This window comes from Phacochoerus africanus, chromosome 8 (assembly GCF_016906955.1).
Source record: "Phacochoerus africanus isolate WHEZ1 chromosome 8, ROS_Pafr_v1, whole genome shotgun sequence".
Taxonomy (NCBI): domain Eukaryota; kingdom Metazoa; phylum Chordata; class Mammalia; order Artiodactyla; family Suidae; genus Phacochoerus; species Phacochoerus africanus.
Genome location: NC_062551.1, coordinates 151,995,051 through 152,008,355, shown reverse-complemented (window position 1 = coordinate 152,008,355; position 13,305 = coordinate 151,995,051). Strand labels below are relative to the sequence as shown.

Here is a 13,305-nt window from a genome sequence, read left to right as displayed (position 1 = left end):
CTCCCTATCAGCCAGGCCGGGTTCCCCGCCCCGTCCAGGGACTCACCCCTCCGGCTCTTCCCCAGGCCCCGCCTTCTCCAGGTCCCTTCTTTCTCTTGCAACCCACCCAGCTGCCCGCTGCCCGCCAGCTGTCAGGAGCCAGATTCCTGAAGAACATGCTTGGGTCCTGGGAAAAAACTGCCAAAGAGCGTCTTTATTTGTTATTTAGAGAGCCTGACGTTCTCTGAAACCGCTGGGACTCTAGGTTTGTGTTTTTATTGCATCTCAGCACCAGGGACACCTGAGCTTCCTGTTTTTCAATCATTCTCTCACCTAAGGATTGTAACTGCCCCTGGTAAACAATCCTGACAACAGCAGCACCTGACATTTCCCGGGTGCTTACTATGTGCCAGGCACCGCTGTCTCCTATTTACCTAAATTGCTTCACCGACAAAATTATGCAGATGTCCTTCTTGTTCCATCTAGCAGTTATTTCTCAAACAAGGGAGTTTCCTTTGTGGTGCAGTGGAAGTGAATCCGACTGTTATCCATGAGGATGCGTTTGATCCCTGGCCTTGCTCAGTGGGTTGAGCATCCTGCGTTGCAGTGAGCTGTGGTGTAGGTCACAGACACCGCTCAGATCTAGCGGTTGCTGTGGCTGTGGAGTAGGCCAGCGGCTACAACTCTGATTAGACCCCTAGCCAGGGAACTTCCGTATGCCATGGGTGCAGCCCCAAAAATGGAAAAAAAATTTTTTTTTTTCCTCAAACAAAATGTAAGGGAGTTTGTTACTAGTAGACTGGCCTTACAAGAAATGTTTAAGTTCTTCAGAAGGAAGGCAAAAGTACAGGTCAGAAATGCAGACCTAAATAAGGAAAGAAAGCACATTAGAGAAAAATAGATACACAAAAGTTCTTACTTTCTTTTTCTTAATTGATCTGAGTTTGTTCAAAATAAGAATAGCAGCAATGTATTTGGTGGTTATAGCTTGTAGATAAGTGACACAAATGATACAAGGTTGGAAGGGACAGAGGGAAGGAATTAGGGAAATTATTGTAATAACAAAGCACCTTCACTACCAGTGAAGCAGTTTCATGCTATTTGAAAGTGGATTTGAATCAGGTGGAAATGTGTACTGTGAACTGCAGGGCAACCACTTAAGTTTTGAAGAAAGGAAGAGTTGGCATGCTAGGACAGAAGAGAAAATGAAGTTATACAAAATAATTGAAAGGAGAGTAGAGAGAAAAAGTAAAAGACAAAAAAAATCATGAGTAATGAGTAGAAAACAGAAATGAACATGGTACATAATAATCTGTATCAATAACCACATTCACCATTGGTTTAAATGCACTAATTAAAAGACAGTGTCTGTCAGAGTGGACAAAAAAACAAGACTACTTTCAGATTATTATTAGTGTATAGAAACACAATTTTTTATGTTGATTTTGTATCCTGCAACTTTGCTGAATTCATTTATTAATCCTAACAATTTGTGTGTGTGTGTAATCTTAACCAAGAAGGCAATAGACTTCTACACTGAAAATGATAAGATACTGTTGAACACAATTAAAGAAGACACAAATACATGGAAAGATAGCCCACGTTCATGAATTGAACATTTAAAAAAGTATCCATTGTCAAGTGAGTGAAATTCCTATCAAAATCCCAAAGGCACTTTTTACAGGAGTAAAATTATACAGAAAATATAATCCTAAAATTCAAATGGTATCACAAAGGACCCTGAATAGCCAAAACAATCCTGAGAGAGAAGAGCAAACCTGGAGGCTTCACACTTCCTTCTATGAGTTGTCTGTTTTTGATACTTTGGGAAAGTGGAATCGTTAACATTTCTCCTGTGGCTGGCGTATATCACTTAGCATATTGTCCTCAAGGTGCCTCTATATTGTAGCATGTGACAAGATTTCCTTCTTTATGGCTGAAGAATAGTTCGTTGTATGTATAGTCCACATTTTCTTTATCCATTCACCCCTTAATGGACATTTAGTTTGTTTCCACCTTTTGGCTTTTTATAAATAATGCTGCAATGAACATGGAAATGAAAACCTCTCTTCAAGATTCTGATTTCAGTTTTGGATAAAAGCCCAAGAACTTGGATTGCTGGATCTTAAGGTAGTTCTATTTTCAATTTTTTGAAGAACCTCCATGGTGTTTTCCATAGTGGCTGCCCCATTTTGCATTCCCACCAACAGTGCAAAAGTGTTCCAATCTCTCCACACTGCTGGTTGCCAGGGATTGGGGGAAGGAGGAAATGGGACAACTCCTTTTCAATGTGTAGAGAATTCCAGTCATGCCAGGATGGAAAATTTCTACAGACCTTGTGTACCACATTGTGATCATAGATAACAGTATTGTACTATACACTTAAAAACTTTGTAAAGCACGTAGATCTTACGTTGTTTTCTAATCACATACAAAATATACACACAAAAAGATCTGACCCTATGTTGCTTAGAGACCCACTTTAAACATAAATACACAGATATATTGAAATTAAAAGGATAGGGGATTATTCCATGCTAATACCAATCAAAAGGAAGCTGGAGTAGCTGTGTTAATTGCTGACATCAGAGCAAGAAAAATTATCATGGATTGAAAAAGGGCACAACACAGTGATAAACAGTCAATCCTTAAAACATAGCGATCTTGTAATGTGTATGCACCTAACAGAGCTTCAAACACATGAGGTAAAACTGGTAGAACTGAAAGGAAAAATAGATGAATTCATTGTTATAAAGGCTTGAATAGCCCTCTACCACCAATGGACAGAAACAGGAGGCGGAAAATCAGTTGAACCAAGCAGCACCATCAATCAATTGGATTTGGTTGATATTTAGAAATTCATCATCCAACAAGAGCAGCACAAAAATTTTTCTCAAGCTCATGAGGAACAGTTACCAAAATAGATCACATTCTAACATAAAACACACTATCAAATATCAGTACACAAATAAAATTATGCTTTCATAATACAACGGAATTAACTGGAAATCAATAACAGAAAGATAGGTAGAAAACTTCAAATTACTTGGAGTTCCTGTAGTGGCTCAGTGGTTAACAAACCCGACTAGTATCCATGAGGACGAGGGTTTGCTCCCTGGCCTCGATCTGTGGGTTAAGGATCTAGTGCTACCTTGAGCTGTGGTGTAGGTCACAAACGCAGCTCAGATCCCATGTTGCTGTGGCTGTGGTGTAGGCCAGTCTCTACAGCTCCGATTCAACCCCTAGCCTGGGAACCTCCCTATGCCTGGGGTACAGTCCTAAAAAGACACAAAGACGAAAACAAGCAAACAAAAAAAACTTCCAACTACTTGGACATTAAACAACACACTGTTCTCTTGCACGAAGTAGCATCACGGAGGGAGGGCCCTGGTAGATTGGGGTGGGTGTGGTGGGCTGGAGGCAGTGGTGTTGAAGGAGGGGCACGTGGTGTCTAGAGAAGAGTTGGCTGCACCCCACTGACCTCGCCTGCAGAGCTTCCAGTTCTATAACTGGGTTGAGCAATGAAGCTACATCAGCTAGTTTAGGAAGTTATATAAATTGTGTACTTACTGGCTGACACCATGTGATGACAAATGAATCTTCTTGGAAATGCGTGTGGCAAGAGGGAAGTTTGTTCCCTAAGAGTGACCAGAAAAGGGATGGGCCTGCCTTACTGAAAATTCGTTCAGAGACAAAAGGAATAGTTTACAGAGTGGAAGAGAGGGTGGGGGTAGGAATAAAATTACTCTGTCCCTTGCAGTCTACTAAGTCCCCTGCCATCAATCTGCTTACAGAGATAGGATCGCATGTTTGAATTTATACCCTCATCACCAGTGTGGTTTCTGCCTGCAGACACATGTATCTGAGGGAGAAAACAAAGGCTTGAGGGCTAAATGCTTAGCTGATAGTCACAGTCAGGAATTGAGAAGAGACAAACCCAAGACCCTGGACACTCCTTCCCAGTGCCTCCCCTTCCCTCTCGGTAGCTTAGCAACAAGCAGGCTTCAGTTGGCTCCAGGGGGAGAACAGGTAGAGAGCACTGGGGTTCCCTGGTCTAACATAGAAACCCAACCAGGAAGCTATGTCCTTGTCACTTAGTTACTTGCCAGCCCTGCCTCCTGTCTGTAAACACACAGGGCTCTGGGAGGTGGCCCCTCTGCTGGAGCCTCTCCCTGGAGCATGTGGTACAGCCACGCCCAACCTGGACACACTCTGTACAACTTAGGATCTCCCGAGTGCCCTGCTCCTCAGCTGCTTGTAGGTCTTCCACCTCCAACCTGATATGACACTGACACTGCGGCATGGGCTTGTCTGTCTCAGCAGGATACAGGTGGAGGAGAGACCCACCGCCTGGGTTGCTTTGTGGTAAAAATCTGTGCCTCGTCCATGATGCTACAGAACATGTCATGTGCTGACACACTATGTGTCACACAAAGGAAGAGAGAGAGGGGCTCTGGAGCGTCCAAAATAGATGAGGAATAAGAGAGCAACAAAATACAGCTAAGAATTATTTTACACTTGGATGGAAATACATTTTAGAGTTTCTCCAATGAACTTTGAAAAAGGAAAAAGACATTTTACATGACCAGAAATTTCAACTACTCCCAGTCATGTCTGCAAGCTTTCTGGTTTATTGTGGTCACACTCTACTTGGCTCTGGGTTCAGTTGCATCTATTAGGTCAGGATGAGTGCCAGGGGTTTTCTATCTATTCCACAGGGAGTAGATAAATGCCTTCCCTTCAGGAACCAATGAAAATGTGCAGCAGAGGAGAAATGGAACTCAGAGATGGCTTAACAAAGCCCTTCATTTTATAGATGAGGAGACTGAGCATATAATGGAAAGTAATTTGGCCAATTTATCAGTCTCCAATGTGGATGATTTGACCGAGGGAGAAAGAAGACAAGATCTCAGATGTTACAGAAGTTCAAGGCCTGATTTGATTGCTTTTATTCTAGAAATATCATTTGGGGTGCTTTCTAGAGTTGCAACTTCCCAGGAGTTTACAAAGGAAGTAGATGTTGCTGGACATCTGAAGTTTCACTTTCTTGTCTAGACCAAATGTCCTCCCACAGTTTAGGTAACAAACCACTTACCAGACATTCTCTTGGCTCTCCCTGACAAGTTCAGACTACTTCCAGACAAACACATTCTTTCTCCCTTCTACATTCCCTTCTTCCATTCCTATTTCTGTATCTTTTTTCCATTGAATTGGCTTTCCTATGAATCTCACGTAAGAGGAAAGAAAAGCCTCGTGTCCTCATGGCTCATTTGGTTCTGAGCTACTTCAATTCCTTAGGTCTAACTGCCTTCAGGAAAAGGATCTTCTACAAAGTTTACTCCAGTTTACCAGATTTGTGTATTCATATTGGTGTTGGCAACAAAACCCCATGAATTATCACTGGAACCCAGCTTTCCAGTTTATGGACATTTTTTTTCCCCCCAATCAGGAACCACACACAGGAGGATCAAGCAGGATTCTGGCATTTCTGGTTCCTGCTATAAAATATTCTACCATTGCTCAGTTGACTTTAACCTGGGAATACTTGTGAGTCAAAAGCCAACAATCCAATTGTGAGAGAAGCCATAAGTACCACACTGTCAAATCAGATATAAAATGGCTGGATATAAATGTCTGAGAGAGGATTCAAGGTAAAGAGGCAACTTAAAAGACAAATTATTTCCACCTTTGCTCCCTATACATGCTTTCTAGGTTGGTTAATTGTGGTCACACTCTCTTTGGTCTTGGGACCAAGGTCAAGGTCATGTGTCCTTAGGTGAACAAAAGAAACTGCTTCTTCGTAGAAATCTGCCTATAAATCAGGATACTACATGCCCTGCTTTTTTCCTGGGGGACTAAACTAAGGCAGAAGCAGGAGAAGCCTCCACAGAGCTACCCAGTGTGAATTCTTTCTGGCCAACCACTGAGGCTGCAACAGGGTCAAACTTCTAACTCTTACTGACCATTTGGCACCATTTTGACTCAAACCATCTCAACAGGCAAGAAGCAAATTCCCAAAAGGAAGGAAGCAGGAAGGAGGCAGATCACAGCTATGACTTTATGATGAGCTTTATGGTTTCCAAATCACTTCAAGTCCATTATTTCCTCTGATTTTTACAGCAGTTCTTCCTTTACAGAAGCAATCATGATCCTCTTCAAATCTCCCAGATGAAAAGGCAAATGATTCACATACATCATAACTGATTTGCCCAGGGCCACACTGGAGATGGCAAAGCTGGGGTTTGGACCCAGGTTCCTCTGAGTGCAGTTCCTAGGACCTGTGCTCAGAGGCACTTCATGCTGTCCCCTCACTTCTGAGCAGGAGCCCCTGCCTTGGGGGAGATGCCCATTCTCCCTGCTTTCCTTCCCCTCCCCCTCCCACAACCTCATGCCCTGGGAACAGCACAGATGCGGTAGGTGACTGGGGAGAGGGTCAGGCCCATTCTGAACTTGAGGCTCAGCTTCTCATTGTCTGGAGGCCTGAAGGAGAACTTTTGTAAAAGGGAAGTAAAGAAAAGGAACAGCTCAGTCCTGGCCAGCTGCTCTCCAAGGCACGCCCGCTTCCCTGCAAGACAAAAGCGTAAAAGGAGTTACCCTCCTGGTGGTGTCTGTGCCCAGCAAGGACTGAGATCTTCTACCATGTCTGGCAAAGCCCGAGCCTGGGGCGGGCCTGCTGGGCCTGGGGCTTTATGGACTCGGCTTATTTGATCAGAACCACCTGGGTTCCCCCAAGCCCAGAAAGCATCAATCCCCAATCACACACTCCAGAGCCTCCAGAGGTGGGCAGGTGAGGCACAGGCTGTAGATGAAGGAAGGCAGGAGCCTGGGTTGACTGTGACTGGAGAGTGGTGTTTAGCTTAAAGTCTTTCCAAAACCCATTACCAATCACAAAACACAAGTGCAGATAAAAACCTAAAAATCTGCATTAAGTTTTTCAATTCTTAAAACTGTTGCAAAGTATAAGCAAGTCAGTATCAGAACAAGGTGTCTCAAGTACAAGGCATCTATCTTCCTTGTGTCAGGTTCTCCTCCTTAATGACTGGGACTCTCCCTGCCATGGCCCCTCCTGCAGGGCAGACCCCCTTTATCAGGCTGTGCTCTGACCCCCACTCCAGGTCTCCACTGCTCCCTCCCCTTCCTAAATGCCCTCCTTGCCCCACTTGGGCTACAACAGCCCTCACTGGTCTCTACCTCCGTTTCTCTTGTGTGGGTCTGAATAACTTCCTTTCTCCCTAGTGATGCATATTCACTGCAGAAAGGAAAAAGTATTGTGAAAAGTATAAACACAATGAAAGATGTCTGCATTCCAATAATCCAGGCAGAACCCTTGTTAACACCCTCACTGCCCTCATCAGGATTCTCCTGCACACAGTCACTGGGGTTATCTCTGTGGTTAATTATATGCACCGTTTTTGCTACTTTGCATTTTCCCTGTAATGAAATATTCTTCGATAATTGTTAAAGTGTGCATGCCTCAATTTTGTCCTCTGTTTGTAAGAACTTGTTCAGCAAATACAATTAGAAAATATCAGCAAAAATGTTTAATAAATGTAAACATGTTTTAGAATTATATCATTCTCATATTATTTTGTGTCTGAGTTTCCCCCAATGTGTGTCTATTCATCTTTGTTCCCCCATCCTTATCTTTTTGCCCATCACATATAGTACATGAGGAAATGTGTTAATGGTACCAGATTAGATTGTACTGTAAATACTTAAGATTCTGCTAGAAGAATCGAGATGCTGTGACAAAATTGGACCCAGAGATTCAAGTAGCAGGTTTAAACTACTAGTCCCATCAGTAACCAGCTCTGGGATATGAGCAAACTCTTTATTCTTACTGACCTAATCATTTCTTAATTGTCAAACATGTGAAATTTTCTTTCTCCTAACTACCTTAAGTAGATGAGCAAAGATACCAGTAAGATAGGAAGTGTGAATTTACTTTTTTTGTTTTTTGTTTTTAATTTTTTATTATAATTGATTTACAACGTTTTGTCAATTTTGGTTGTATAGCTGACTCATTTATACACACACACACACACACATATATATATACATTCTTTTCTCATATTATCTTCTATCATGTTCTATCTCAAGTGATTGGATAAAATTCCTTGTGCTATACAGCAGGACTTCCTTGTTTATTAATGCAAACTATTACATTTAGAATGAATTTACTTTTGAAATCATGAAAATCAGAGCTACTTGATTTCAAACCTTCAGCCTGGATTACACGATGGTGGACTTTCTCCTTGGTGCACCTGCTGAACATCTGTAAATAACCAGGTCAATTACCTCATTAGTGAAATAAGAGAATTGGCCTTGTGTTTTGGGGAAAAGTTCTTCTAGTCTTACTCCTATGATCCAATTATTATTATTATTATTTTTGGGAAAAAAGAGGACTCAGCCTCTTACCTTTCAGGAAGCTGTCTGCTGCTTTGCTGGATCAAGGAAGAAAACCTTTTTTTTTTTTTTTGTCTTTTTGCTATTTCTTTGGGCCCCTTCTGCAGCATATAGAGATTCCCACCTAGGGGTCTAATCGGAGCTGTAGCCGCCGGCCTACGTCAGAGCCACAGCAACGCGGGATCCCAGCCGCGTCTGCAACCTACACCACAGCTCATGGCAACGCCGGATCGTTAACCCACTGAGCAAGGGCAGGGACTGAACCCGCAACCTCATGGTTCCTAGTCGGATTTGTTAACCACTGCACCACGACAGGAACTCCGAAAACCTTTCTTAAATTTTTAAATTTTATTTTTATTTTTTGCTTTTTATGGCCATACCCTGGCATATGGAGGTTCCCCCAGGCTAGGGGTCAAATCGGAACTGCAGCCACCGGCACATACAACAGCCACAGACACTAGGGATCTGGGCCGGGTCTGCGACCTACACCACAGCTCATGGCAACACCAGATTCTTAAGCCACTATGTCAGACCCTTAACCCACTGAGCAAGGCCAGGGATCAATCCTGCATCTTCATGGATACTAGCCGGGTTTGTAACCTGCTGAGTCAGTGGGAATTCACCTAGGAGGAAAAACTTACATGAGGAAAAATAGCTTTGCCATCCACCTGAATTGTGCATGTGTCCTAATTCCATCCCTGACTGACTTTTCTGGACCAAAAGTGAGATAAACAACTGTACACTAAAGAAGGGAGTGTGGTGGGAAAAAGCCCGACAGTGGTGCTGACGTTTTAACCCCGCACTTTTCAGGTTTCTGTTTCCTGCTCTGTTGGCAAGGCCTCATTCTGGCATAGCTGAGTGAATCTCCAAATTGCTTGCCTTGTCTGAATTTCATTCTTCTCAGGCAGAGAGAGAGAGAGACAGTAAGGCCACCTGATTGCAACAACAGCTCCATTTTCCTCCCTTTTCTGTACTACCTCATTTGCAATGTGATTTCACAGCTCTTATTAAAAATTATAGTATTCTTCCTTCCCCTTTCCCTGGGGCTGACTTTATGACTCTCTTTTGGGAGCTCCCTTTTGGGAGCTTATCTTCTACATATGCACCAGCTGGGCTAGCTTGCTGGAGGATGGGCGAGACCTTGGAATAGAGCCCCCTGTCCCATCTGAGTGATCCTGGATCAGGCTCCAGACACTTGACCTCCAAAGGAGGCAAGAGAGCCCAGTCAAGATTAGTTGATTTCCCTGCTCAGCTCCAGACTTGTGAGTAATAATACATACTTATTAAGTCATACCATTTTCCACCTTTGTTATGCAGCAATAACTGATATATATATATATATATATATAGGATATGAACTCAGTGACTCTTAAAATGGAAGGGCCTGTAAATGTAAAAATAAATTACATTCTAATTGTGCAAGAAAGAGCACTAGATGAGAATTAAGAAAACTTGAGTCTAAGACTGTTCTGCCAATTCCTTGAGCACATGATCTTCAATATGAATTCTTATTTCCAGTTTCTTTATATTAAGAAAGGAGATACTGATCCATTTCCTGTATAACTATTAATAACTGGGTGGCTGTAAGGCTTAAATGAGATAATCGTGTGCCAATGAAGTTTGCAATTAAATGGGTATGTTCCAACACTCAATTGCAAAAAACCCATTGAGGCAAAAATAATTATAATACTTGGAAAACACAGCTGAAACTGTGTACTGTAAGAAAAACCCTGAACCTCTTGTAAACAGGAAGACTGGAAGGTATTCCTACATCTCATGTCTGCTTTCATATTAGGAAGGGACTTGCCCAATGTGAGCAAAGGTGAATCGGAAGCAGAGGAAGAAAGAGAAAGATCCAATCAGAATCAGTCCAGATACACTCAGGACAGTGTGTTACAGCAGGAATGATCACAACTAAATGAGTTGACATTCCCGTCCCTCCCTTTCCGTGCCTTAGTGGTATGATCAAAGAAATGATATTGTCTCTGAAAACCAATCAATATTTAATTTAAATTAATGATAAGAGAACTATTATGAAATTCACAGTGTCAGCTCAGTGTAGCTTTTACTTACCTTTTTAGGAGACACTGCTAAGAATAGCATAAGCTTTAGTTGTTGATAAACCTGGTTAACATGGAGTTCTAGCTCTGCCACAGAAGCTTGATGACTTTATATGCCATGGTGATCCAGCTAATCTTCAGTTTCCTTATCTGCAACGTGGTGACTGGAATTTGAACTTTGTCAGGCTACATTAGAACATATTCTTCTTAGGATTTTGTTTTTTCTTTTCTGCTTAATTCAATGTCACATCCTCAGGGCTGAATGTTTGACACATAATAGACGCCCAGGAAATATTCAAAGAATTAAGAAACTGGAAAATTATTTGAAATGATCTCTGCAACTTTGCTAACGCAATACCTGGAAAACTAAAATATTTTCTCAACAATTTAATAATGTCATGAGTCAAAACACCCTTTAGGTGTGGCTGCCTTGAAAGCATGAGAGGCAGGTATTAACTCACCCTCTTTCATACCTTTCAAGTTATGCACCAGGTACACATATTAACTAGATTTTTAAAGGGTCATTAGAATTTAAAGCAAAAGGACTGCTTCAGGGAGCACTTGCTGAGTCTAGTCCTACCTAGTTAGGACCATGGCACTAAGAGTCATTACTGATGCCCATAATGAGAAGCAAGCAGCCCCTTTCCTTGCTCCTCCCCCACCTTCTTAGAAATTGGCCCTAGTTCTTTGTGAGTAGGTGGGTCTTAAAAAACAAACAAACCAAAACAAACAAAAAGACCCCAAAACTTGAGATATTTAAAAACTATCAAGTGGCAAAGGTCCAATCTTCTCTGTGGACAACAGGAAGGGTCTGAGCTTCTGTCCCCAATGTTCTTGGGACCAGAATAACATGAAGCTGAATCTCCATCAGAATGAAGCAAGGGCTTAAGAAGTAAGGGCATGAGTCCTGGTGATGCTCTGCCCAGGGACTCCTGGGAACGACCAACAGCAAGAGGGAGCCAGGCTGGGCAGGGAGACCTTCCAAGTGAAGCAAAGCCCCACAGGGAGAAGAGTGGGGAAGGGATGAGAGAGGGACTCCCACATTCTTACTTACTGCCACTCACCTACTGAGAAAGGCAGAAAGGCTTCCCGTTTCTTAAACTTTCCATTCTCCAGAAAATGCTCTGGATTGAATGTGTCTGGGGTGGCCCACTCTGCGGGGTCCCTGTGCAGTGCAGTCAGATTGGTTATGACCATCGTCCCCTGGAAAAGACAGCAAAGACTCAGGCAAGATCTGACCCACACAACACACCTGTGCAAAGGTGGGTCAGTCTCCAGGTCTCCCGCACCAAGGCTACAGTACCCTGAAGCCCCTCATTCACTGCAACCCACCATCTTCGGAGCCCAACCCCTAGGACCCTGCTGTATGCCATGCATGGCCTGCAATGATGGACTGGAATTGTCTGCTGGGAATGCTACCAGGGAGGTGCGATTACTCTTGACTGCAGGTGGATCTCTACATGTCAGTGCAGGACATGGAGGGAATATGTGTATATCAAAGGAGTGAATAATGTAACTGGAGCCAGTCAGTTCTGCACCAAAATTAACCCAGCTTCTCCGGGAAGTGATAACTATGGCAGCTCTTCCCAGGTAAAAACGTCTCCTATGTCTTTGTTTCTCCATTCTCTTCCCTCCAATGTCTAGTGCAGTCCCCAGGAGGTTTACTAATAGATTCCCTTACCCAAGAAAAGGAGCCAGTATCCTCCCAGGGACACAGCAAAAAACCCAGGAGTCCCCCTTTTTGCTTCCTTTTCCCTCAGTCTGCCTTCATCCAATCTTTAGCAAGGCTGGTGCATTTTACTTGAAATTTCTCTTGATTCTGTCACCTCTATTTAAGTCCACCACTGCCACCTGGGTCTAGGTGACTATCTTGGTTGCCTGTACTCCTGTAATAGCTGCCTAACTATGGCCTGTATCCTCTCTTGCCCCTTCCATTGGGTTCCACATGCTGAAAGCAGAGTTTTTTGTATATTATTTCAATTCAATATACCACCAATATACCATCCACCCTCCACACCTAGAACTTGAAGGATAATCTTCAATAGCTCCATCTCCCTTAGATCAAGGACACATCACCTGAGCCCTGTCTGAGTCCCTCCTCCTGCCTGCACTCCCACTACATCAGGCTTCTCACTTCCAGGCCTCTTTACATGCTGTTCACCTTGCTGGAATGTCCTTCCTCCCCACTTTGTCACTGAGGTAGCTCTGAAGCCTCCTTTAATCCTCAGATCAAATGTCATCTCCTTTTGGAAGCCTTCTCTGCCCCATCCTGCTCTCGCTCCCCATTGCAGCTAACCTGCATCATTCTAGAAACTAGTGACTTTTTTTCCCCCTGGGCAGTTAACACGGTTTATAATTATAAATTTGCGTGATTATTTTCCTCACGGTTGTTTTCCCATATCTGATCATTTTAGGTGCATAACAAACATCTCTTGAAATAATAAAAAATAATAACTGCTATTTTGAGCATTTTCGATACGAAGCACTAGATGAATTGTTCCATGCGCATGGTCTCATTTTACCACAACGTATGAGGGAGGTTTAAGTACAATTTTTCAGGTAAAGAACTGAAGCTCTCAGAGGTTGAATATGATGTCTCACGTGGTGGGAGGAGGTTGAACCATGCTTTGAACTAGCTCATTTAACATCAGAGCTATGGCTGCCAGCCTCTACAACATACAATCAATGACAGCTCTTCCAGGCTCCCAGGATGATTCCTCAGGCAGATATTAAAAATTTGCGATAGAAAGTAGTCTTTTGAGCTGAACTGTTTCCTTTGAGCTACATGAATTGCTATAAAAATGCAAAGAGAACCTGTGAAATCACTTACAACTCAGATCTCATCAACAAGATGGTCAAT

The 13,305-nt window shown here is 42.9% G+C and overlaps 1 protein-coding gene across 1 annotated transcript in view; it reads right to left on the bottom strand.

Moving 5' to 3' along the window:
* Positions 1-6,011: 6,011 nt before the first annotated feature.
* Positions 6,012-13,305, bottom strand: part of LOC125132062 (cytochrome P450 2J2-like) — a 29,303-nt gene continuing 22,009 nt past the window's right edge. The window contains exons 8-9 of the mRNA XM_047788865.1: positions 11,510-11,648; positions 6,012-6,544 (exon numbers count right to left, since the gene is read on the bottom strand). Coding sequence (XP_047644821.1) covers positions 6,366-6,544; positions 11,510-11,648 — 318 coding nt within the window. The 3' untranslated portion in view covers positions 6,012-6,365. The remainder of the gene's footprint in view (positions 6,545-11,509; positions 11,649-13,305) is intronic.